The sequence below is a fragment of the Sceloporus occidentalis genome, unplaced genomic scaffold (assembly GCF_023333645.1).
Source record: "Sceloporus occidentalis isolate IW3139 unplaced genomic scaffold, rSceOcc1.0.p SCAF_3, whole genome shotgun sequence".
Lineage (NCBI taxonomy): Eukaryota > Metazoa > Chordata > Lepidosauria > Squamata > Phrynosomatidae > Sceloporus > Sceloporus occidentalis.
In genome coordinates this window covers 246,062,849-246,088,420 of record NW_028316983.1, presented here as the reverse complement: position 1 = coordinate 246,088,420, position 25,572 = coordinate 246,062,849, and the positions used below count along the sequence as shown (strand labels likewise).

At 43.2% G+C, this 25,572-nt stretch overlaps 2 protein-coding genes across 2 annotated transcripts; one reads left to right on the top strand and one right to left on the bottom strand.

Annotated features, from left to right (window-relative positions):
* The first annotated feature begins 3,605 nt into the window (after positions 1 to 3,605).
* Positions 3,606 to 7,863, top strand: LOC149317718 (lymphocyte antigen 6E-like). Its single transcript, XM_089518414.1, has 3 exons — positions 3,606 to 3,663; positions 6,884 to 7,003; positions 7,733 to 7,863. Exons 1-3 carry the CDS (start codon positions 3,606 to 3,608, stop codon positions 7,861 to 7,863), a joined length of 309 nt encoding a protein of 102 aa, XP_089374540.1.
* A 1,866-nt stretch (positions 7,864 to 9,729) lies between these two features.
* Positions 9,730 to 17,179, bottom strand: LOC149317717 (lymphocyte antigen 6E-like). The gene is made up of 3 exons (XM_089518987.1): positions 17,119 to 17,179; positions 10,853 to 10,972; positions 9,730 to 9,863 (listed from the first exon to the last, which is right to left on the bottom strand). The coding sequence occupies exons 1-3, from the start codon at positions 17,177 to 17,179 to the stop codon at positions 9,730 to 9,732; spliced, it is 315 nt and encodes a 104-aa protein (XP_089375113.1).
* Positions 17,180 to 25,572: the final 8,393 nt, after the last annotated feature.

Sequence of the window (25,572 nt, the reverse complement as noted above, 5' to 3'; positions counted from 1 at the left end):
TTTTAATATGCCCTTTCTCCATGAATGGGACCCAAAGCAACTCATAGACCAGGGCCTCATGTCCACTACCTGTGGGACCAAGAGAAAGTCTACCCATGAAGCTATTAGGGTTCTGGCATATTTTGTATGGAGAGACATGGTCTTTCAGATAGTCTGGACCCAAACAATATAGAATAAATGATGGTGTGAAGGGAACCCTTATCAACTTTGCAGATGGCAAAGAACTGAGGCATGTGTTTGACACAATGGAAGATAGGAACAGAATTCAAAAGGACCTAGACAAACTGGGAAAGTGGGCAGAAATTAATAAAATGAAAACCAACAGAGACATATGCAAAATGCTACATTTAGGCCACAAAAACCAAATCCACAGGTATAGGATGGAGATACATAAAATACTATGCAAAAAGAACCCTGGGGTGATTAGTTGATCATGATGCAGCAGTGTGATGCTGTAGCAAAGAAGACAAAGGCTATTTTACCCTGCGTTAATAGAAGCGTACTTTCCAAACTGAGGGAAGTCATTGTCCCACTCTGTTCTGTGCTGGTCAGGCCATATCTGGCGCACTGTGTTCAGTTCTAGGCACCTCGTTTGAAGAAGGATATAGACAAGTTGGAGTGAGTTCAGAGAAGGGCAACCAGGACGATAAGAGGTATGGAGAACAAAACTTATAAGTAAAAGTTGAAGGAGCTGGGCATGTTCAGCTTGGTGAAGAGAAGGCTGAAGGGTGACATGATTGCCCTCTTTAAATACCTCAAGGGCTGCCACAGAAAGAAGGGTGCAGACCTGTCCTCTGCTGTCCCAGAAGCCAGGACCAGGGATGCTTTCACAGAGGAGGCAAGCGTGATTAAAACGTGGTAATAGCGCAATTGGGGGAAAGATTACCACACCCCATGCGTTTCTCCTGGCCATGTCCTGTGCATAAACTGTAATGGATGCATCACTGGGTAATAATGGAAACTAGTGATGGGGGTCTCTTTCTCTGGATGGCTTTAAAAAGCGGCTGGACAGGTCCCTGCTGGAGATCCTGCATTAAGCAAGGGGCTGGATGCAATGTCCTCTGGGGGCCCCTTCCAGCAATAGGATTCTGCATGTGGTGCTGCCGTGCATGCACATCCTTGGACAATCTGTATCTCTCTGCCTTTGCTAAATTTGGTGGCAGTACTCCTTTGGGTGTGCAAATAGTTGCACATTTGGTTGCCAACATTGCCATAATAGAGGAATGGGCAATGCATAGTGTAGCTGGTGGACCACCTGCAGTCCTTGCTCTTCACTTTTGTGGCCTCTGAAACTCTCTATCTATCTCCAAAAGCCCCCTAACCTTCCCAATATACATATGTTTTAAAAATCCATCATACTAAACATCATTGATTAAAAACGTAACACAAACATATAACATATATAACCTATAATACCTCACATACTTACATGCTCCTCTCTACCTACACCATTTTCCTAAATCTAACAAATAACTCAACATCACGTCCTAACAAACTTCCTTTCCAACAGTTTTTGCTATTATTATCCGTTTATATGACTTATTTTAATCTGAATGTTTCATTTCCACATCCAACAAGTATTTCAAACATAAACATTGTAAATTCGAATAAATATTTATTTTCCCCATGTCTTTCAATTTATCTAAATATATATTCCAAGCATACCAATACCCCCCAAAAAACAACAACAACAACAACAAAGCCACAAAAAATCAGCATGAGGTTCAAACAATTTTTACCTCCAAGTCATGCAGAAAGCTCCCAGATGTGTGAAAACATGAAAACCCCTTCGGTCCCATCCACAAACATTCAGAAGCCGGTGGTGACACCAAATACCCCCATTTCTTGTGTGTGCCTTCAGGTCTCTTGTCAAGTTATGGTAACCCCACGGATCCCACAGGGCTTTCATAGACAAGGACTCCTCAGAAGTCGTTTTGCCAGTTCCTTCCTCTGAAATAGAGCCTACAGCCATCCAATACTTGTCTGTGGTCTCCCACCCAAGTACTAACTTCTGTCGTCCTCAAAATGGCAACAGAAAGCGACATCACTGCCTGTCGCTATTTTGCGAGGGACTGCAGAGGAAAATGGAGGCACTCATGCTTATTATTGGGATGGGGGAATGCCTATGATGATGTCTGGGAGGGATGGAATTGGACCCTGGTACCAAGACAGTCAACCCCCATTATTTTGGTCATTATTTTCTTCTGTTAAAGGAAGACCTGGTGCAAATGTTATGTCAGTTGAGTCTCTCTTATCCAAAATGCTAGGGACCAGAAATGTTTTGGATTTTGGAATATTTGCATCTCCATAATGAGATATCTTGGAGATGGGACCCAGGTCTAAATATGAAATTAATTCACATTTCATATACAGCTTACAAAGAGCCAATGTGGCGTAGCGGTTTGAGTGTTAGACTACAATTCTTGAGATCTAGATCCTAGATCAGTGGTTCCCAAACTATGGTCTTCCAAGTGTTTGGAATTCAACTCCCAGAAGCCCCAGCCAGCTTGACTAACTGTCAGGAATTCTGGGAGATGAAGTCCAAAATATCTGGAGGAGCAAAGTTTGGGAACCATTGCATATAGATTCTAGAAATCAATTATCCATCAGCCATGGAAACTTACTGGGTAACCTGGGTTAAGTCACACACTCTCAGCCAGAAAACCCCATTATAGATTCACCTTAGAGTCCCTGTAAGTCAGAAATGACCTCAAGGCATATAGCAACAACAGGGTTGCCATATACACATAGGCTGAAGGTAATTTTTTTACACTATATTTTAAATAATTTTGCACATGGAACAAAGTTTGTGTAGAGTGAACCATTGTGTCAGTGCAGTTTATTACACTGGGAATAATTTCAGCAGTAAAGAGAGATTAAAGCGCATTTAAAGCATCCCACAAATAAAGTGAAAATGGAGGGTAATTGCACAAATGATCATTACATGCAATTGCACAAATAAAGTGATATTGGAAATGCATTGTCGCTGAAATCCCGGAAGTAAAAAGATGCGCGTTAATGCTTCTTTGTGACCACTTTAATGGTGACTTGTCTTGTGAAATCATTTCGTGCAATTACACTATTTTCCCAGGATATTCCCAGAATAAATTCCTGATCTCCTTCATGAGATAAAATCCACTGTCTCAGAGTTCTGGATAAGGGAAACAAAACCTATAACCAGGGACCTTTTTTGTGTTTACAGACCACAACTGGCTCTGCAGATGCATCTGTAACTTTCCCCTCTTTTGTCTGAAGGTGAACCTGGAGAGAAAAGAGGGCAAACAACAGGCTGATGAAAGAAACTGAGCAGAGGGTGTGGATTCCCTGACTACATTTTATGGATGGCAAGCCAGCTTCATAGGAGTTTGTTGCTCCATGCCTCAAGAAGAAACTCTTCCCAATTACTAGAATCTAAGCTGTCATCCATAAAATGCAGCCACAGAATCCACACCCTCTCGGTGCTGCCTCTCATTCTGTGCTTTGACCTCCTTTTCTCCTCCTCAGTCTTGGAAGTGGCAGGTTGAAACAAACCCACAGAAAGGCAACACCTGAGAGGTGTATATATTCAACAGCCGCCTCTCCCAGCTCCAGAGAGGATGGCAACGATGATGAAGACTTTCTTCCTTGCCTCTTTGCTGGTGGCTGCCGTGTGCCTAGAGAAAGGTAAGCCAAATAAAAATGCTGTTTTGGATCAGTCCAATAAGTCCATGGAGAAAACAGAGACATTTGGAAGCTCGAGAAAATAGGGTAGGTAGACTTTCAGCTTAGTGGAGATGTTGTTGGATTGCAACAGCCATCAGTCATTGTTAGCCTAACCCATGGTGATGAACAAACTCTGGGGATGTCACAACATTGGGAAGGCCACATTTGGCTCATGTCCCAGTTTAGATTGGATGGAGGCATCAGAGAATCAACATCCATTGTGCAGAAAAAAGAGACATATATGTACTCCCTGGACCTTTGAAATCCTAACCCTAATCCTAACCCTAACCCTAACCCTGGATCTGGTCTGTCTGTCTATCTATCTATCTATCTATCTATCTATCTATCTATCTATCTATCTATCTATCTATCCACACACACACCCAGAAACAGAAGGTTTTTCTATATAAAGATGGGTGAAAGGTACCCTTTTAAATGTTTTCAATGCAGGTCTGAAAGCAGAAGGCTTAGTGCAACGACTAGGCATGAGAATAGGATAAAAAAGAAGCAATTGAATTAAATAATAAAAAAGATATACTGGTTTTATTTTATGAACAAATTTATATCCCACCCAAAGTCCAGGAGAGATTAGTCATTCAAGTGTTGGACTGTGGGTGCATCTACAATGTAGAAATACTGCAGTTCAACACCACTTTAAGTGCTGTAGCTCCATCATATGGAATCCTGGGATTTGTAGTTTTACAAGGTCTTTAGCCTTCTCTGGACTTTATCGCACACTGTTTTTTAAATATTTGGGGAACTGAAGGAGGATCATAGAATCATAGAATCATAGAATCATAGAATCGTAGAGTTGGAAGAGACCACTAGGGCCATCCAGTCCAACCCCCTGCCATGCAGGAAATCCAAATCAAAGCATCCCTGACAGATGGCCATCCAGCCTCTGTTTAAAGACCTCCAAGGAAGGAGACTCTATCACCCTCCGAGGGAGTGCATTCCACTGTCGAACAGCCCTTACTGTCAGGAAGTTCCTCCTAATGTTGAGGTGGAATCTCTTTTCCTGTAGCTTGCATCCATTGCTCCGGGTCCTGTTCTCTGGAGCAGCAGAAAACAAGCTTGCTCCCTCTTCAATATGACATCCTTTCAAATATTTAAACAGGGCTATCATATCACCTCTTAACCTTCTTTTCTCCAGGCTAAACATCCCCAGCTCCCTAAGTCGTTCCTCATAGGGCATGGTTTCCAGACCCTTCACCATTTTTGTCGCCCTCCTTTGGACACGCTCCAGTTTCTCAATGTCCTTTTTGAATTGTGGCGCCCAGAACTGGACACAATATTCTAGGTGGGGCCTGACCAAAGCAGAATACAGTGGCACTATTACTTCTCTTGATCTGGACACTATACTTCTATTGATGCAGCCTAAAATAGCATTGGCCTTTTTAGCTGCCGCATCACACTGTTCACTCATGTTCAACTTGTGGTCTACTTGGACTCCTAGATCCCTTTCACACGTAGTTTCATTCAGCCAGGTGTCACCCATCCTATATCTGTGCATTTTATTTTTCCGCCCTAAGTGCAATACCTTACATTTCTCTGTGTTGAATTTCATTTTGTTAGCTTTGGCCCAGCTTTCTAGTCTATTCAGGTCATTTTGAATCTTGATCCTGTCCTCTGGGGTATTAGCTATTCCCCCTAATTTGGTGTCATCTGCAAATTTGATAAGTATGCTCCCAATTCTGTCATCCAGGTCATTGATAAAGATGTTGAATAGCACTGGGCCCAGGACAGAGCCCTGTGGGACCCCACTGGTCACTTCTCTCCAGGATGAAAAGGAGCCATTGTTGAGCACCCTTTGGCTTCGGCCGGTCAACCAATTACAGATCCATTTAACAGTTCCTTTGTCTAGCCCACATTTTACAAGCTTGTTTGCAAGAATGTCATGGGAAACCTTGTCAAAGGCCTTACTGAAATCAAGATATACTATATCCACAGCATTCCCTTCATCTACCAAGCTGGTAATTTTGTCAAAGAAAGAGATTAGATTTGTCTGGCATGACTTGTTTCTCTGAAACCCATGTTGACTTTTTGTGATTATGGCATTGCCTTCTAGATGTTCACAGACTCTCTGTTTAATGATCTGCTCCAGAATCTTTCCTAGAACTGATGTCAGACTAACTGGACGATAATTGTTGGGATCCTCTTTTTTCCCCTTTTTGAAGATGGGGACAACGTTTGCCCTCCTCCAGTCTGCTGGGATCTCTCCTGTTCTCCAGGAGTTTTCAAATATGATTGCCAATGGCTCCGATATTACTTTTGCCAGTTCTTTTAATACCCTTGGATGGAGTTCATCTGGTCCCGGAGACTTAAATTCATTTAGATTAACAAGGTGTTCCTCTACTATCTCTTTACTTATTCTGTGCTGAAATTGGCTGACGGACTACCTTCCGTCAGCAAAAAATGGCACCCGTCAGGACTGGATGCGAACGGGTGAGCACCGGGGGACGGAATGGGGACTGTTGGAGGACGTAATTGTGTGCGATAAACTCAGTTTTCGGGCGGATGCGCCCACATGAGTGTCCTCCTTCAGTTCCCCAAACGTTTAAAAAACAGTGTGCGATAAAGTCCTCTGCCTCACAAAATGACAAATCCCAGGATTCTGTAGGATGGAGCCATGGCAGTTAAAGTGGTGTCAAACTGCATTATTTCTACAGTGTATATGCATCCTTTGACTCTGGGAGTCCAGAGTTTGAATCCCTGGACAGCCATGGGATCTAATGGGACGGTGACCTTAGGCAAGGCCCATTCTCTCAGCCTCAGGAGAAGGCAGTGCCAGACTTCCTCTGAAGGAATCTTGCCAAAAAACCCAAAAGTCCATCACAGGTCAGGGTCAACTTGAAGATGCCTAACAACAACAACAACAACTGTATCAACATCCAAGGATCTTAGGGAAAGATGCAATAAACAATCCATACCATTTGCTAGATATTTTGTTTTAAAGTTAACTAAATAGAAAAGATTCCTAACCTTTCTGCTGTGTTTAGGTTTCAGTTTGTATTCATTATTATCCAGCTACTTGTCTGGTTTTTCCAGTACTGCCAGGACCAAGTTTTTTGCAGGTCAAAGTCAGATAAAGCACAGCGTAGAAACCATGTTGGCATAATTAACCAAGGGAAAGATGCTTATGCAAACACTGGTTTTGGATATCTGCCTTCCTTTCCTGCAGGACACTCCCTCCGGTGCTTCCACTGTGCAGATGCATCTTCCAACTGGGACTGTTTCAAGACACAGATGTGTCCAGCAACAGACAAATTCTGTGTCACAACAATCATCGCCGCAGGAAGAGGTATGTCTCCTATGTACCATCCTTGGCCAAGATCTTGCATTGTCTTACCCTCCGACTTTCCCAATTTGGAAGGGACACTCCCGATTACTCCTCTGCAGTCCCACTTTCTCAGCTGCTTTTAAAATGTCCCGGTTTCTCTCTTTTCCTCCTGCTTTCACCATTTGTCCTCAACTGACTTCAACTGATGCAAAATGAGGCTGCATCTGTAGAATTAGTGCAGTTTGACACCTATTTGCCATGGCACTATCCTTATGGAATCCTAGGATTTGTAGTTTGTTGTGGCATCAGAGCTCTCTGACAGAAAGCTATCTCACAAAACCACCATCTGGGCTCTGGAAGAGCAGAAAACAAGCTGCCTCCATCCTCAATATGACTCCCCTTCAAATATTGAAACACAGCTATCATGTCATCCCTTGCGTGGACCCTTTTGTGTATGAATGTGTGTGCTGCCTATTCCCCATAATAAAGTTATAATTCTTATTTGGAAACCTGCCTTGGAATTTTGTGATTGAGGACCCCGTAAACATTGGGCTTGATCTCTAAGGCTGTCATTGCCCTGCCCATACCAGAAATCCCATTGAGCTAAGTGCAAATTCCCCTAGAACACATTGGTTGTGTGGTGTCTTCCCCAGACCCCTAGCAATATGGGTAACATAGTTGTGTACTATATTTATTTAATTGTCCTTTTTCATTTTTTCATTTTCATTTTCATTTTTCTCTGCTGCCAAGGTCAGAGTGACGAACGACAGATCAACAAGGGATGTTCTTCCAACTGCACAGAGCGCAAGGTGGACACCGGCATAGCATCTGTTTCTACAAAATGTTGTTCTTCCAGCTTTTGTAATGTTGACAGACCATAGCTTCATAGGACTCTATGGACTTTGGGTCTCATCCAGTGGGGCACATCTTTATGCTCCCAGTCTCCAACCCTTTGTTTGGTCCCTATGCATTATAGTGTTGTACTGTTTGTTAATAAAGTTTTGCCATTCTGTTTCTACAGAGTCACAGTCTCCACTGATATTTCAACTGAGTAATTCCTGGCCACGCATACTGTACTACAAATTGCAGAAGAGATTTGTCCCCATTCTTTCATGGTTCCCAGTCTTTGGTCCTCCAGATGCTTTTGACTGCAGCACCCATAATTCCTGTTTGCTATGTTGGCTGAGACTCCTGGGAACTGAAATCCAAAACAAATGGAGGTCCAAAAGTTGGGAACCATTCTTATAGAGAACTTTGAAAATGTAGTATTTTTGGAGTAGAAGTCCCAAAATTCCTTAGCCAGCAGTGTTGGCTGGGTGAGTGTTATAGTAAAAAAAAACTAACTTTTCCAAACACTGTCTTATTTAGCCTCCCCTTTATTTTTACAAAGAGCAGAATCCTATCATGTCAAACCATCAGAGCAACAGATTATAGCTCTCCCTCAAGGAGATACCCAGAAGAATTTGGTGCTTTTCCAAGGACATATCCAAGACCTCCTTGTGCAAGGAAAGAAAGGATATGTGAATATGCATCCCTCGGGGCCTGGATGATCATGAACTGATCACCCTAAATTCAGCATCTCTAACCAGTATGCTGGCTGGGGGATCATGGGCATTGTAATCTAACATGTCTGGAGGTACCCAGATTGAGAGATGCAAATAGTTTTATAGTTTATCCCAAAGATTGTGATCACAGAGGGATTGTGGAGTGTCTTGCTTGAGTTGGGAGGGGTATAGAACGGAGACTGCGGTCAAGAAATAAGAAGGCCAGGGATGGGAAGAGGAACCATGGAAGAATTAGACAAGATTCCAAAGTGCAAAGATATACAACTAAACACTAAGGATAGAATTGTCCAAAGCATTGTGTTCCCCATCACCACATATAGTGATGTGAGAGCAGGACAGTGAAGAAAGCAGATAGGAAGAAAATCAGTTCATTTAAGATAATAATGATAATAATAATAATAATAATAGGATTTATTTATATGCCGCCCAATCACTGGGAATCCAAGCGGCTTACAACAGAGGGGATAATAGACGGTTCCCTGCCCTCAGGCTTACAATCTAAAAAGACACGACACAAAAGGAGAAGGGAATGGTGGGGGGGATCAGGTCCAGCATTCTTCTCTCCCTCTGAGGCCTGGACCAAGGCAGATGGACCAGAGGGAGGGCTCTTCTTCTTAATATGATATTAAAAAGATATGATGCTGGAGAAGAGGACAGCCAAGAAGGCAAGCAAATGGGTCCTGGAACAGATCAAGCATGAACTCTCCCTGGAAGCCAAGATGGCGAAACTGAGGCTGTCATACTTTGACCATTTCATGAGAAGGCATGACTCACTAGAAAAGAAGGTAGAGGGTCTAGGGAAGGTTGAGGGCAGTAGAAAGATTGGATAGACTCAAACAGATGGATAGAGGTCATGGACATGGATTTGCAAGACCTGAGCAGTGGAGGATTGGGGAGCTTGAGATGCCTCATCCACAGGATCACCATGAATCTGGGCCAACTTCAGGGCAGCTAACAACAATAGTAATACTGCAAACTCAGACTCATGGCTGAAACCAGACTCCAGGCAGGGATATTATACTGCACAGTTTTAATGGCAAAATAAACATTCAGGCTTGGTTTAAGAGGGGTATGTTTGCCAAGGAGCCTTCACCTTTTCTTTCTAGTCCAGCATATCTGAGCTCAGAGAATCCAGCTGCTGAATTGCTCCAGCCAAAATCTTCCATTCCAGTGGGTTGCTCTTTATTTCGGAGGCCTAATGTTGCACCAGGTATGTTCACAGCAGAAAAGAGAGTTGAGTGCTCTGTTGGGATAATCCTTTTCGGACGGACACCTCTGGGCACACTTCTTGGTGATGAGCACCTGGGAAGAATTATCTTGAAGAGAGAATGGAAAATATAAAGAAAGAACAATCAAGAAAGCATCAGTGAAGCCCTTGCTCACAACAGAAATATTGGCTGAAAGTGGGTATATCTGCATTTACTGGTGGAAGGCTCACAGAAGCCTGATTGACACCAACGCTACATACCTACCAACATTTCAAAGATGAAAACTGGAACATGTTTGGCTAGGCAACATCTAAATGTTGCAGAAATTATTAATGAGGAATAACTCACAAGCTAGGAGATGCTGCAAAAGTTTGCTTTTGCATGTAGCTACTGGGAAAAGCAAGATTTTTGATCCCTCTTTTCATCTCCTGCCTATTGAGTTAACTGAGTGAAAACTAGTTTTTCACTTTGCACTCATTTTGTAGCAGATGTAATGAGCTGGGGACAAAGGGAGAAAATGAGAGGAGGAGAGAGAACCTGGGACATTTTCAAAACATCTGAGAAAGTGGGATGGCAGAGGATTAATGAGGACTGTCCCTGCCAAATTGGGGCAGGTGGAAGGTATGCAACAATTGGCCTAAAGAACTGTAGCCACACTACTGACGGAAACAGGTTTCAGAAGCTAATGGCTACTCACACTTTGTTGCAAGAATTTCACTGACTGCTGGCCTATTTCCAGGTGCAAGGAAAGTGCTGTTATGACTTATAGAGCCCTATTGCAGTCAGATCCAGGCTATCTGAAGAGCCATCTCTCTACATGGCCCTTCTCAGGCTCTAAGATCTTTGAGAGAGGGTCATCTCCTGATCCTATCACCTTCACAGCCACATTTGGTGAGAACAATGGGAAGGGCTTTCTTGGCGGTTGCTCCCAGGCTTTGGAACTCCCTTCTAAGAGAGGCTAGGATGGCTTCCTCTTTGCTGTCCTGCTGACAAGAGAAAACTTTTCCGTTCCAGTTGCTTTTAAGAACTGACTGCGGGTGTGTCTACACTGTAGAAATAATGCAGTTTTACATCAGTGATACTAATGATATGCTTACCTGTTCTTGAAACTGTACCAATGGTTATGCATCTTTGCTCTTCCTTGGAGCAGACAGACATACGAAGGCACTTCCAGTTTGAGGTCTCGTTTTCACACGCGAAGCAAATCATAGCATGAGCTGCAAGTCAAGGAGAATGGGGAAGGGAGGGAAAACAGATTTGAATGGGACATTAATGGAGGGTGTACCCCAATTTTTGTGTGTGGGATTTGTTAGCCTCCAGAAGATAGCTGCAACTCTTAGCCAAGAGCATGGATAAGGAGTTAAATAACCCAAAACCATAATTCTATAATTCTAGGTAGGTTGGGTGATACAGGCCCAGGACAGACAGGCCAAAAGCGGTGTGCCGCCACCAATACTTGGGTTCCGGAGTGTGCAGCATCTGAACACTCCCGAACCTTAGCACATGACAGCAGCGGCATCATGGCGGCATCCTGTCCACATAGGGGCTGCCATGATGACGTAAGTGATGTGCACTGTACAGATGTCACTGTGTGTCGCTTACATCACAAGTGCACTAATGGCACACTCCTGACATCCGCACAGCATCAGAAAAAGAACCAATTTTTTGTGGGTTCTTTTTGGGGCAGAGAGACACTGCACAGTTTGGCTGCTGCAGCGTCCCTCCGGGGGAAAAACTGGACGTCTCTAGCCCGCCCTGATGGGGAGGTATGTACCAGGCCATATTTGTTTATCTAAATTTCTATCGTGAAGTTGAAGGCTTTCATGGCTGGCATCCATAGTTTTTTGCAGGTTTTTCTGGCTCTGTTCAGAGGAAGCCTGCAAGAGGATGGGTAACTTGAAAATCATTTCCACCTATGTATACCAGCACTAACTGCAGGGCGACTCCATGTTTGATTAATATCTACCTCTTGGGCAGACTCCAGATGGTGTTGGTTGGGGACAGTTATTTGTCCAAGAGGGAGCTCAAATCGTGCATCCGTCAAGGTGCGATTCTGTCCCCCATGCTGTTTAACATTTACATGAATCCACTGGGAGAGATCATCCGGAGACATGGGGCGCGGTGTTATCAGTATGCTGATGACACCCAAATATGGTTCTCTATGTCTCTGACTGTAACAGTGACTATGGATGGCATCTATCCTCTGGATGCCTGCCTTGGGTTGGTAATGGGCTGGATGAGAGAAAACAAATTCAAGCTGAATCCAGAGAAAACAGAAGTACTTGTGATAGGTACCCCAAGTCTGGGGATGGAGATTTGTCAACTAGCCGTGGACGGGGTCACACTTCCCCTAAAGGATGAAATTTGAAGTTTGGGAGTACACCTGGATCTCTACAGCGATCATCTCAAATAGATGCGATGGCCAGGAGTGCTTGGTACCGACTTCGGTTGATATGCCAACTGCGCCCCTACTTGGACCAAAAGGACCTTGAAGCAGTAGTACTTGCACTGGTAATCTCTTGTCTTGATTTCTGTAATGCACTCTACATGGGGCTACCTCTGTACCAAGTTCAGAAGCTTCAATTGGTTCAAAACACAGCAGCCAGATTGGTCACTGGAACACCTAGGTCAGCCCATATAACACCTGTGTTAAAATCTCTTCATTGGCTGCCAATTATCTCCCGAGTGTAATACAAAGTGTTGGTCATTACCTTTAAAGCACTTCATGGCTTGGGCCCAAGTTACTTGAGGGAACGCCTCTCCCTACACATGTGAAGTCGAAGGCTTTCATGGCTGGCATCCATAGTTTTTTGTGGGTTTTTCAGGCTATGTGGCCATGTTCGAGAAGAGTTTCGTTCTGATGTTTCACCAGCATTTGTAGCTGGCATCTGAAGATGCCAGCCACAAATGCTGGCGAAACGTCAGGAAGAAACTCTTCTCGAACATGGCCACATAGCCCGAAAAACCCACAAAAAACTCTCCCTACACAATCTGCCCCGCGCTCTCAGGACATCTGGGAAGAATTTATTAGAATACCATAAGCCCAGGTTAATATCAACTTCCCATAGATCGTTTACGGCTGTAGCCCCCAAACTATGGAACAGCCTACTGGAAGTGATCCATCTTATCACCACCTTAGATGCCTTTAAGAAGGCACTTAAGACGGATCTCTTCCGGAGGGCTTATCCATCCGACCTCTTATAGGAGATCTTTAAGATCACTTCTGGTTATGATGTATGTTTTCTAAATGTTTTAAATGTTTTAGATGTTTTAGCTATTTTATTGAATTAATAATAATGTCAGTGTTTTATTGATCGTATTTTATATCTGTCCTGTGTTAATTTGTTGATGTAATCCTACCTCGATCCGCAGGGAGAGGTGGAAAAATACAAATACAAATTATTATTATTATTATTATTATTAGAAGATTTTTATTCAGAAATATGCAAGAGTGCACCAAATACACGATAGCAATTCAGACAGAGATATGGAAATTGGATAGTGAAGGCTTAAAGATGTAGAGAGAGTAATATTTATCTATCCTGAAGAGGAGACCATAGAAAGCAGGATGTGGCTCAAATGGCATCTGAGGGTGACACAGTGAGTAGAAGAGGCTCTTTGTGCAACTCAAGGCTAGAGCTGAGATTATAATTATATTGGATTTCCTAGTCCTGAGGGGTGCTAGGTGCTACCTTGCAATCTAACAAAGGCCTAATGGTCTTTCAAGGGAATCAACAAGGAGATTCCGGAATGATTGGTGGCTTGAATTTCAGAGTAACCAAAACATTGATTGGATTTAGGACAACTCCAAAATGGATGGATAGGGAAGTTTGCAGGGAACGCAATAGCGGGTAGGTAGGAAGTATGGCCTTACACACTTCTTTCTTTATCTCAAGTGTCAGAAGATATGCTGAAAGCCTGGGGATGGAGCGATCAGTAAACCCACTTAGCTTTTATCGTGGTATTACCTGGGTCCTTCACATGTCTTGGGGTCTACAGGTCCTTCCCATGGGAAGGTTTCCTGGTTTTCCAAGGGTCACCATGACCTCTTAAGAACTTGCCTGGCTCTAGATATGAAAATATGGAAACCCCATGTAGAGGACAAAGGGTGTCGGGTATGCTAACACTCCACTTGAAGGTTTTAAACAGAGAGATAGCCATCTCCAAAGGGTGCTTTAGCGATGGATTTCCTACATCAGCAGGGGTTGGACTGGATGACCATTGGGATACTTCCCAACTCTATGATTCTATAGCTGCTCAGGTTTTTCAGATTACAGCCAGGCTGAGTCAAAAGTAGCAAGTGTTCTCTCAAGTTAAAAAGAGATAGAGAGGGTAGTTTCTTATTTGCATCCCCCCCCCTTTCACAGGGGTCCTGCACCCCTAACCCCAGCAAATGTAGATGGTCCACTGAACTTGTCAAAGCAGCCTCAAAGCCTCCATGCATTTCTTTTCCTATCTGCCACAGTAGATGCTCCTTCCCCAAGGATGTCTGCTTGACAGGGGTATAGAGATGGGGTCTGTGTCCCTGCTCCGCTAAGAATCATGAACCCAAATGAAATTTTCCTTCTGTCTTCACATTTCTAGCAATAACTTCAAACTTCAGCTGAACATTTAGGAATATAGTTTAGGTATCCAAAGAAAAGAGCAGGCAAAGTGCCCAAGGAAAGACAAACATGGCATATATAAGAGCTTTAGATGTGAATTATTTCCAGCATCTTGCTCTCTGCAAATGCTAGAAATTGGGGCAACCAAAGGAAAAATGTCATTGGGGTATATGGGCTTTTGCTTCCTCAGTAGCTGCACTTCTGCTTTAAAATTTCTATTGGTTTCACAAGCTGGCTGCTTGCTAATGAGGTGTTCAAGTCTTTTCCTTCAAGTCTCATGTCTCTGGCCTCATTCACAGTACATAATAAACTGGTTTTCAAACCAGTGTAAACTGGTTTTCAAACCAGTGTAAACTGGTTTAAAGTGCCGTTGTTTGCACTTGCTGTTTCCCAGGAGGGGCGCAGCACTAAACTCAGTTAAACTGGTTCTGGATTGGGTTCCCTGTGGCATGGTCACCCCTGTGACACAACTCCATTTTGATTCAATCCTATTGATGAATGTGAAGTGGAGTAAATTGAAATCAGCAGATTCGATCGTGGTTTGAATAGTGTGAACATTATTCGGTGCTAAATTGCTTCAACTCAAAAAATGGTTTATTATGTAGTGTTCAAGTTATGTAGTGTCTTCAAGTCTCCAGTTGAGTCCCATGTCCTTGCAAGATACTTTCAGGTCAAGTCTCAAGTCAAGTCTCAGGTCTCTACCTTCAAGTCTCAAGTCCCAAGTCCTTGCAAGCTACTTTCAAGTCAAGTCTGGGATCAAACTTTAATGGAAAGAAAGGAGGTGTGGGATGTCTGTGGGTGTGTCGAGTTTCAATAACTAGAAAATCAAGAAGTGGTGCACAAAGTTACATAAAAGTTACATAAGTTAATAATGTTCACACTTTGAGGGGAATGGCAAATGCATTAGGCCAGGGGTAGGCAACCTTTTTGAGCTGGGGGCCGGGTTGCTGTCCCTCAGACAACTGGGGGGGCCGAAGCCAAAAAATAAATAATTAAATATTTTTTTAAAAAATTTCAATAAATAAATAAACCAGGACAAATGTAGGACAACATTTTCAAATGGTGGACACTTTTTAAAAAAAAGTGGAGAACACGCAAAAAAATTTGCTGATTTTTAAAAAAATGTTAATATAAATGCATGTTTCTGAGGCATCTATAGACAATTGCCCCCCAAAGGCCCCAGCAGCAATTGGCGGCAGGACCGGGCTGGGGCCGGTCCCAAGGCCTCGCTGGGCCGCATCCGGCCCGCGGGCCGCAGGTTGCCTACCCCTGCATTAAGCAATAGGCTTGAAGCAGAAGCATCCTTCTAAAGCTTTGGAAAATTATTTTTAAAATGATATTTTTAGTACTTTTAAAATTTCTTTAAAAATCACATCTTACCATATTTTCACTTTAACCACACAAAATTATGTACATGTAACTACATTTAGGCTGTGCATATGATATTGTAATTTAAAGATATAATTTTAACTTTGCTAGTTGTTTAAGTCACAGCTATTGGCATTACTTTCAGTGATAGACAAGAATTATGATTTATGAGTAACATTAGTACAAAAAAGCATTACCAAGGATTCTGTACGGTGTGGAAGGGGAGAAGATCAATAGAGGGGGTGAACCCATGAGTTACCGCACCGGGTGACGCCAAGGCTAGTGATGCCTCTGAGGCCAGCAAGTTGGTGGCTAAAAATATACAAGTCGTGTGTTGAGCTGAGTCAGTGCACCATTTATTGTCAAGCTGAGCCCAAGTTGATTCATTAAAGCAACTTGAGTCCAAGTCAATCGACTCAAATCTACATCACTTGCAATATGATCATGGAGACAACAGCAGGTGACAGAATTTGCAGAGCTTGCAAAACTCTCTCTGGGTAGACACAGCATTCTCTATCTCTGGGCCAATGGGATTTGTGAGGACCAGGCTACCTCCGCATCAATACCAGAAGTTCTTGTTCCAATGACAGCCCACAGCAGTAACTTCTTCCACCTTTGCAAGCGATAAGAATCACAGCCTGGGTTAATCTTTCAAAGCCTTGGATTTTTCTTTGTCTTCCCCCTAGTGAAATGGCCCCTCCTTCAGCGGCAGAGGCAACAACTGTGCCATCCTTTTGCTAAAAATAATTAAAAGAGACCTTGGTTTGAAATCAAGGCCAAATTGATTCCTTTTTGGGGGGAATGCCAGTGGGAGTAAATGCCATGTAAATGCAGAGGGGAGTGTGGTACTAATAAAGGTTGCTATCATCCATTTTTTGGCAATCCCTTAATTTTAAAAATCTGACCTTCTCTTTCAAAGACGGGGGTTGAAATCAAGCAACTCCAGATGCTGTAGGACTGTAAGTCCCAGTATTCTTCACCTTACTATGGATCCAGCTGCAGGGTGTTGCAGTTCAGCAATATCCATTTGGCTTCTTTAGCCTTCCCTTCCTTCTAAGATCTTGAACTTAAAGACTCACAAATGCATAGAGAAATGTTTTCTCTAGGAATCTCTAAATCCTCCAGTGTGACTTTATGGTCAACCTCTGGCAGAGACATGCTGGAGGACCTAGAGATTCCTAGAGAGGACATATTAACGAAATCTGCAAATAACCAAAGCACAAATGTGGAGGGCCAACTTTATCCTTTGCTTGAGTACTTGGAAAAAAATACCTTTTGAAGGACTGCAGAAGTCCTCAGGGGCCATGCTGGCTGGTGGATGCTGGGAGCTGTAGTTCAAAACAGTAACATTCCCAAGGTTTGGCTGGCATAGCAAGCAATGTAGATCTTACCTATGTGTGTGCAGATGACAATTGCACCCAATAAAGAAATGAGGGAGGACGCCGTCTTCATGTTGATTTTCCAATTCTGTCCAGACGAGTAGCAAGGGCATCTTTGGAGTGCAGGTTATATACCATTTAAATCCAGGATTTAAACACTCTGGAATCTCTGGGTGTCACAAGGAAGAGGGTGTGGGCTGTTTTGAAGTACTTACTTAATGCGGGTATCTACATGGAAGGTGGAACAACCTACAGAAGGCAGGTCCCTCCTTTGGGAGAAGGAGGACGTGGTGATCAATGTTCACAGGACATACGTGGCTTTGTGGTTTTGTCTGTGGATTTATTATTTCTAGGACCACCTCCACATTTGTGACTTTGACTTTTGATTATTCATGGATTTGATTAATAGGTTCTCTCTAGGAATCTCTAGGTCCTCCAGCACGATTCTATGGAGTTTATTACACTAGCGAGATCCTGCGGGAAAATGGGATTTAAACGAGAGTTAAATTAGAGACAACCCGGAAACGCCCAAAGTTTATCACACGACGTCGATGTTAAAGTGAAATAACGCGAAGTTAAACCAAAGTTAAACCGGAGGAAAACGGCAGCTTTTTAGTTCAGGAAATTCTGAAAGTAAAAAGGTGGCGTTTTTCTCCGCTTTAACTTCAGTTTAACTTTGTGCCATTTCACTTTAGCAGCAATTCGGTGTGACAACCTTCCCGAATTTGTGGGGTTCTGTTTAAATTCGAATTTAATTTAACTCTCACTTAAATCCCATTTTCCCGCAGGATCTTGCTAGTGAGACAAAGCTCTATGATTAACCTCTGCCAAAAGTCACACTGGAAGAATGCTTAGAGAGAACACTTCTCTAGGCATTTGTAGGTAATTCAGTGCCATTCTATGATCAACGTCTAGCAGATATTGACCATAGAGTTGCGCTAGAGGACCTAGAGATTCCTAGAGACGTGTTCTCTCATATATATATATATATATATATATATATATATATATTTGCAAATATTCCACTTTCATGGATAATAACAAATGAAACCACTAAACAAATTAACAAAAACGCACAATTACATGACATGGATCATCCATGAAAAATGCCATGTAGAGTACGTAACTCTAAAAAAAACACTTCCACATATGATAAGATGAAAAAGTCACACCACTGTTTACAATGCCTCCAAGAAGCTGTTGTGTGATAGCGACTGATAAACACAATCCACAGGATGAATACCATAAAATACACTGTGATACGGAATATCCGTGACATCCTACAATGGAAGATATATAATCAGGTTGCGTATGGAATGATGTATAATGAATCAATCTACTTTACCTAGCATTCCAGTATAAATAGGGCTGATGGAGTCTTTGGAAAGTTACTCATGTTGTTTTTTGTCATCACCGGTTGAACAAGATACCACATCTAGGACTTTATCACACACACAAGCAAACTGAGGCCAAATTGGTTAAATCCTGTGCAGAAACGGGAGTTAAAAGTCCACAAAACAACCACAAAAGCGGGTTGATTTTCAGACGCATTGATTTCAATGAGAAATAATGTGACATTAATCTGAACAGAAAGTTGACAAACCCCCCCCCCCACCCTTTTTATTTTTGGAAGTTCCCCGGAAGTAAAAAGGAGCAGGTTTTGTTGACTTTCCATTCGGATTAATGCTCCATTATTTCCCATTGATGCCAACGTCATCTGAAAAACTACCCACTTTTACAGGTCATTTTTACTTTCTGTTTGGGTTAACTCCAAACGTCAAGCCACTTTAGTGGGTTGTTTTCACTTTAAACCCAGCCTCTGCACTGGATCTGTCCTGTGTGATAAAGTCCCGTGTGAGTACGTTGCATATGTTTATCTTTGTTGTTTCAATTGTGAATGTTATATGAAATGCATATTATTATTATTATTATTATTATTATTATTATTATTATTATTATTGGAATAGCTATCTTTGTGGTATGAATAACCCATGAATACGGAGTAACTGAGGAAGGTTATTTTCCAGATGTCTTGAAATTCTTCCCGGTGCTGGCCATATCATCACAGCCCACATAGGGTTGGTCCTGAGTCTCCAGTTTTCATGGGCCATTTCCATGCGAGAGTCAAGGGCGCAAATTCTCCAGTTTTGGTGGCCTCTGCTTCAAGTAAAAGGAAAGGATTGAGTACAGATTGTAGCTGCTTGCTAAAATTTCCAATTCCCCCGGCTTCAAAATCTTGGGAGCCACAAAGATGCTTTTGGGAATGTAAGCGGTCCACAGGTCAAATCTTGCTCAAGCCTGGTGTAAGTTGACCTTAGAGCTGTCCTTGAGTCACAGGGTTTTCCAGTTTTGGAAGAAAAAGAAGGCTAGAAACAAAACCAACCAAGCAGGGATACATCTACACTATGCAATCGTATCACCTTGATATCACTTTTTCTGCTACGGCACTGTCCCATGAAATGCTGGGATATGTAGTTTACTGAGGGACATGGAGTGTTCTGCAGTAGAGAACCCTACATATCTCACTAAACTACTAATTCCAGGACTTCATAGGACTGAGCCAAGGCAATTAAAGTGGGATCTAATTGTGCAATGCGGACACAACCCAGATAAACAATCGATTATATGGAGAACGTTTCCTGATTGTTTTGGCTGTGGATGGATGTGTTTCTTCATTAAGATCAATTTCTGCATCTTTGTCTTCAGTGATGATGTTATATCACTTACTGTAACGTGGATCACAATGAGACTGTGTTGATGGGAAGATACATTCCAAAGTCCATACTGTGGCAATACCTTTATTGTTGTTCCGACTTATGGAAACCCTAACGTAAACCTATCACAGGATTTTCTTGGCACGTTTCATCGGAAGGGGGTTGCCATTGCATCCTTTGAGGCTGAGAAAGTGTGACTTGCCCCAAGTCATCCAGTGGGTTTCCATGGCCGAACCAGGATTCGAACCTGGTCTCCAGAGTCCTAGTCCAATGTTGTAATCACTGCACCATACTGGCTCTCTATATTATTAGATCAATCCATTTTCTTTGTAAACTTATCCAGTGGCAGCCATGTTGGCCATATAGCAAAGTACAATACCATCCAAAATCCAAAAAGCAGTGATACCTTTACTGGACCAACCAAAATGCACACAATTCATGATGCAAGCTTTCAAAGCTCCACTGGATTCTCCACCAGGCAAAGGTGATAAAACTCATACAGGTTAAAAAGGTGTTACAAATAATTCAAGATTTTTATACAGAATATGACAATGTTAGTCCCAGGTCTGTGTTTTGTCAAGATGTTATTCTCAGTTAAGATGGTGTGGAAGGATACCTACATAGACAGGTCTCTCTTCCTCTGGCCATGTGGGTTTTGGGAGATAAACCATCTTAATGTCTAGGAAATAAAATTTAAAACCCATCAGCAACACAAAAAAATACATCTTTTGAGATCCAGGTTGTCTGCATCCAAATGTGAGGTTACAAACCCCTTTGTTAGGCAGAGAATAATAATAATAATAATAATAATAATAATAATAATAATAATAATATTTTTATTTATATACCGCTTTTCTAGAAATCAAAGCGGTTAACAACATTTACATATACAATATAAAAACCATCAAAATACAAAGCATATAAACACAAATTACAACAATAAAACCACATCTCATGCCAGCTCAACCATGCTGACGAGGGAGAGGGAGCACATCGGGAGTCAGGAGTCAAGAGTCAGGGGTATGCCTGCTCGAAAAGGTGTGTTTTTAACCCCTTCTTAAATTGGTTCAGTGAGGTGGCTGAGCAGAGCTTGTCGGGAAGCGAGTTCCAGAGGCTGGGGGCCGAGGTAGAGAAGGCCCTCCTGGTGGTAGTAGCTAATCTGACCTCCGGAACTCTTAACAGTTGCTTCCCGGTTGATCTGAGTGTGCGGGGCGGATTGTACGGAGAGAGGCGGTCCTCCAACTACCCTGGGCCCAAGCCATTTAGGGCTTTATAGGTAATGACCAACACCTTGTATTGCGCCCGGAAGCGAATAGGCAGCCAGTGCAGTTCCTTAAGCACTGGTGTTATGTGGCTGGCCCTGGATGTACCAGTGACCAGCCTGGCTGCCATATTCTGCGCTAATTGTAGCTTCCGGGTATGGTACAAGGGTTGCCCCATGTAGAGCGCATTGCAGAAATCCAAACGAGAGGTTACCAGAGCGTGTACTACCGTTTCAAGGTCCCCCCGGCCCAGGTAGGGACGCAGCTGGCGTATCAGCCTAAGCTGATAACAGGTGCTCCTGACCGTCACATCCACCTGAGATGTAAGGTGGAGCGACGAGTCAAGGAGCACCCCCAGACTGCGTACTGAGTCCTTCACGGGAAGCATGATCCCGTTTAGGACAGGTGGAATCACCGCCATCCCTGGGCCAGGGGAACCTATCACGAGTACTTCCGTTTTCTCTGGATTCAGGCTGAGTCTGTTTTCCCTCATCCAGCCCTTTACTGACTCCAGACAGGCCACGAGAGAAGAGACGCCATCCTCAGTCACTGCATCAGTCAGAGACATAGAGAAGATTATTTGGGTGTCATCAGCGTACTGATAACCCCGCGCCCATGTCTCCGGATGATCTTTCCCAGCGGTTTCATGTAAATGTTAAAAAGCATGGGAGACAGAATGGCTCCTTGAGGGAACCCAGATGTAAGGGTCCTCTTGTCGGAGCATTCGTCCCCCAGCTGCACCATCTGGAACCTCCCAGAGAGATAGGATCGGAACCACTAGAGTGCAGTGCCCCCGATTCCCACCTCTACTAGGCGCTCCAGAAGGATACCATGGTCAATGGTATCGAAAGCCGCTGAGATGTCCAAGAGCACTAACAGGGACACGCTACCCCTGTCCATGCCCAGACGGAGATCATCGACCAAGGAGACCATGGCAGTCTCAACCCCGTAACCCGCCCGAAAGCCTGTTTGAAATGGGTCTAGATAATCCGTCTCATCCAAGATCGATTGAAGCTGGATTGCAACCGCCCTCTCAATCACCTTCCCCAAAAATGGCAATAGCGATACTGGCCGATAATTATTATGCATCAGGGGGTCAAGGGAGGGCTTTTTTAGCAAAGGTTTTACAATGGCCAATTTTAAGCTAGATGGAAATTGCCCATCCCTCAATGATTATACGTTGATTATACGGTGCAACATGGAAGTTACTACCGTTCCCCCCTGAGCCGCTAGCCATGAGGGACAGGAATCGAGGGAGCAAGTTGTCTTCCTAACACTTCTAAGGATCTTGTCCACATCATCAGTATCTACAGACTCAAAGTGAATTTATTGTGTTATTTGTGTTAGCTTTGAAGACACACAGGTTTCTCAATCAGGGAAAGATGATTTTAAAAAGCATTCAGAGGAAAGCGGGAAAGTGACAATAGCTGGGGTTTTTTGGCCATTATGTAACATCCATGTTCAGTTTCCTAACATGTAAGCAGAATTCGACACGCGTAACATCAGGTGACACCGTCTTGGATGAGGCATGGCTTGTTGCCAGTCTTCAGCTTATCCTTTGATTCTGTGGGATTGCAGAAACAGCCACTATGTTTTCCTTATTGCACAAAGGGACAGGGAGCAAGCTTCCTGGAAAATGCGCAACCAGTTGCACAATGTCAGGACTGAGCAGAAGGCTAGCATAGCACAACCATCGTGGCCCTATGTAAGGTATGATTTATTCATTTTATTTATATACTACCTTTCTCCCAAATAGGACTCAAGACGGGCCACTAAAGATACTTAAAAACAACAGGAACGATAAAACAGTGCAATTTTAAAACACAACTGAAACACCGCATTAATATGACAGTCAAAAATGTAAACTCCTTCAAAGCTAAAAATGTGGAACCATTAAAAACATGCAAAAGCAGACACCTGGACCAGAAGCTTCCCTGGGTGCAAAGATGTAATTAAAGCCAGCTGGAAAAGAAAAGATTTTGTCTGCTGGCAAAAGGAGAGCCTCCTGTGGAAGGGAGTTCCAAAGGTTAGAAGATAAGGCCCTGTCTTGTATCTTCACCAAGCGAGCCTGTGATGGTGGCAAGACCAAGGAGTTTATCACACGCGAGGAATTTCTCTTAATTTCGAATGAAAAGAAAGTGGGGCCAGAACGCATTCACGTGAATTCGCTAGTTCAGCGAATTTACATGAATTCGAATTGCATTCGAACTGACTTCCCATTGCCCAAAATAGCTTGCCATTGCCTGAAATTGTGTGTGATCCCCTCTCACGCAATAACGTGAAACCCCGTGATTGCGGACTGACTTCCCATTGCCCGAAATTGCGTGCGGTAGTCTCTCACACAATAACATTAAACCCCATGATTGCGTTCGGATCGCCATTGGATTATACTTCCAATTTCCCTTGTCTGATAACATCCCAAGGGAAAGCCTTCCCCTGAAAATCTTAGGGTTGTGGCAGGTTCATATCGAAAGATATGAAGCCTTATTGCATGAGGAAAGAAAGCCGAAATGGAGTGGGAGAGTAACAACTTTCTCGGTGCCTCTCCACATGACGTTGTAACACTTCCATTCTCTTCCTGAGAGAGATGATTGCAAAAACGTGTTTTCTGTCATGCTGGAAAAATCCGTTGAACAAAATGCACGCTTTTATTATCATCTCTCTTGGAAAGAGAATGGAAGTGCTAGGACGGCATGCGGAGTGGCATGGAGAAAGCAGCTTGTCTACTTTTCCGATTCGGCTTTCTCTTCTCGTGTAATAAGAGTAATGGTCTTTCAAATAGTTTGTAGCGTAGATAGTGGGGGTGATTGGATTTACAGTCAGTAGATCAATAGTGTAGATTTACACTAGCAACCATGATGTAAGATCTTGGTTGATGTTAGAGAACGAAACCACTATGCTGCCCAAAAATGCAAACCTGTCCCTGTTCTGCATGACAGAAAAGCGGGATATAAATACAGTGGAACCTCACCATACGCGGGCGCACCATATGCGGCCTTGAGCATACGCGCTTAAGCCGCGGCGCGCGCGCGGGGTGGAAGGGGTGGCGCGTCCCATTCAGTTGAATGGGCGCACGCGCACCTCCGCGCCGCTGTGCATGAGCCCCATTGTTTACAATGGGGCTCGAGCATAGGCGGAAATCGCCATACACGGCGGGATCCGGAACGGATCCCCCGCGTATGGCGAGGTTCCACTGTAAACATTTTATTTATTTATTTATTTATTTGTTTGCAATTAGTAGGTCAATTCTGCATAAACATCATTAAGAAGCCTAACAACTATCCATATCCTGCTACTGTTAGTCTTCAACATAAAGCCAGTATTGGTGCCTAAAGAAAATAAAGCAAGATGGAAATGCAGTCAAGAGACTCCAAAGCTTGGAGAATTAGCCACATTTCTTTACCTCACAGACCTACAAGTCCCAGGAATCTGTACGATGGAATTATGGCAGTTATAGTAGTCTTAAAGCGCTATAATTGTATAGCGTGAAAGGGTCCCAGGTATGAAAATGAGGACAATGTTGAGAGAAGGCCCTGTTTTGCATCTCTACATGATGTACAGTGTGAAGACACACCCAACTAAAGGTGGTGGCAGGTTTGGGTGTGCAGCGCCGGTACCCTGGTGAGATCAAACTCTTCTACCCAAAAAAGGCTCTGAAGCTGAATGTAAAGTTCAAACGGGGGGAAATTTAATTTAAAGGACAAAATAAAGAGTTTTCTCCTCCCCAGCTCTAAACAAAAGGTACTTTACAGTTTCAGCAATCTTCCGGATGTCATTTTTCTGGGTCTGATGTTGGTTTGCTCTCCTCACTCAATGGAGCTGGTGCAGGGTCTTTCAGCTCCTGAATTCCTTTATTTTCTTGCTGATGGTAACTAATTTGGCTAAAACCTGGTAATTGAAATGGCTAACTTGGTAACTAAAATGGCTAAAGTGTAAGAAATGCCCTTTCCGGCTGTCTGGGCCTGTTTGCCACCAAAAGACAGCTCTCTGCCTGCTCACAGCAAAGACTGCTCCCCAACTAAAAGCTTCCAGCTACAGCAGAGCATGTTGGGAAAGGGCAAACCAAACCTGGAAATAATGCAGGGGAATCCTACAGCTCCTCCCACAAACTAATACAAAGAACTTTTCTACACTAAACATACTATGGCCTGAACCAATGAAAGAAAATGCAGGGGAAAGTTTCAATCAGTCCTGGCAGGACATCACATACAGCTTTCATTGAGTTGGAAAAGATCACAAGGGCCATCCAGTCCAACTCTCCTGACATGCAGGAACTCACAATCAAAACAGTTTTAGGATTTTATCAAGAAAGGCTTTCCAAAGCAGAATTAGAGCAGGGTAGTAGCATCTGTGGCTGTACCTTATCATGAGATGCCACATCTGTCTTGTAGCTGCTTTGTCTTCCATCCATTCCTGGAGCACTCCTTCTCATTGACAGACAGAATCCATAAATGCATCCCTATAACACTGTTTTTCCACTATTGATTCAC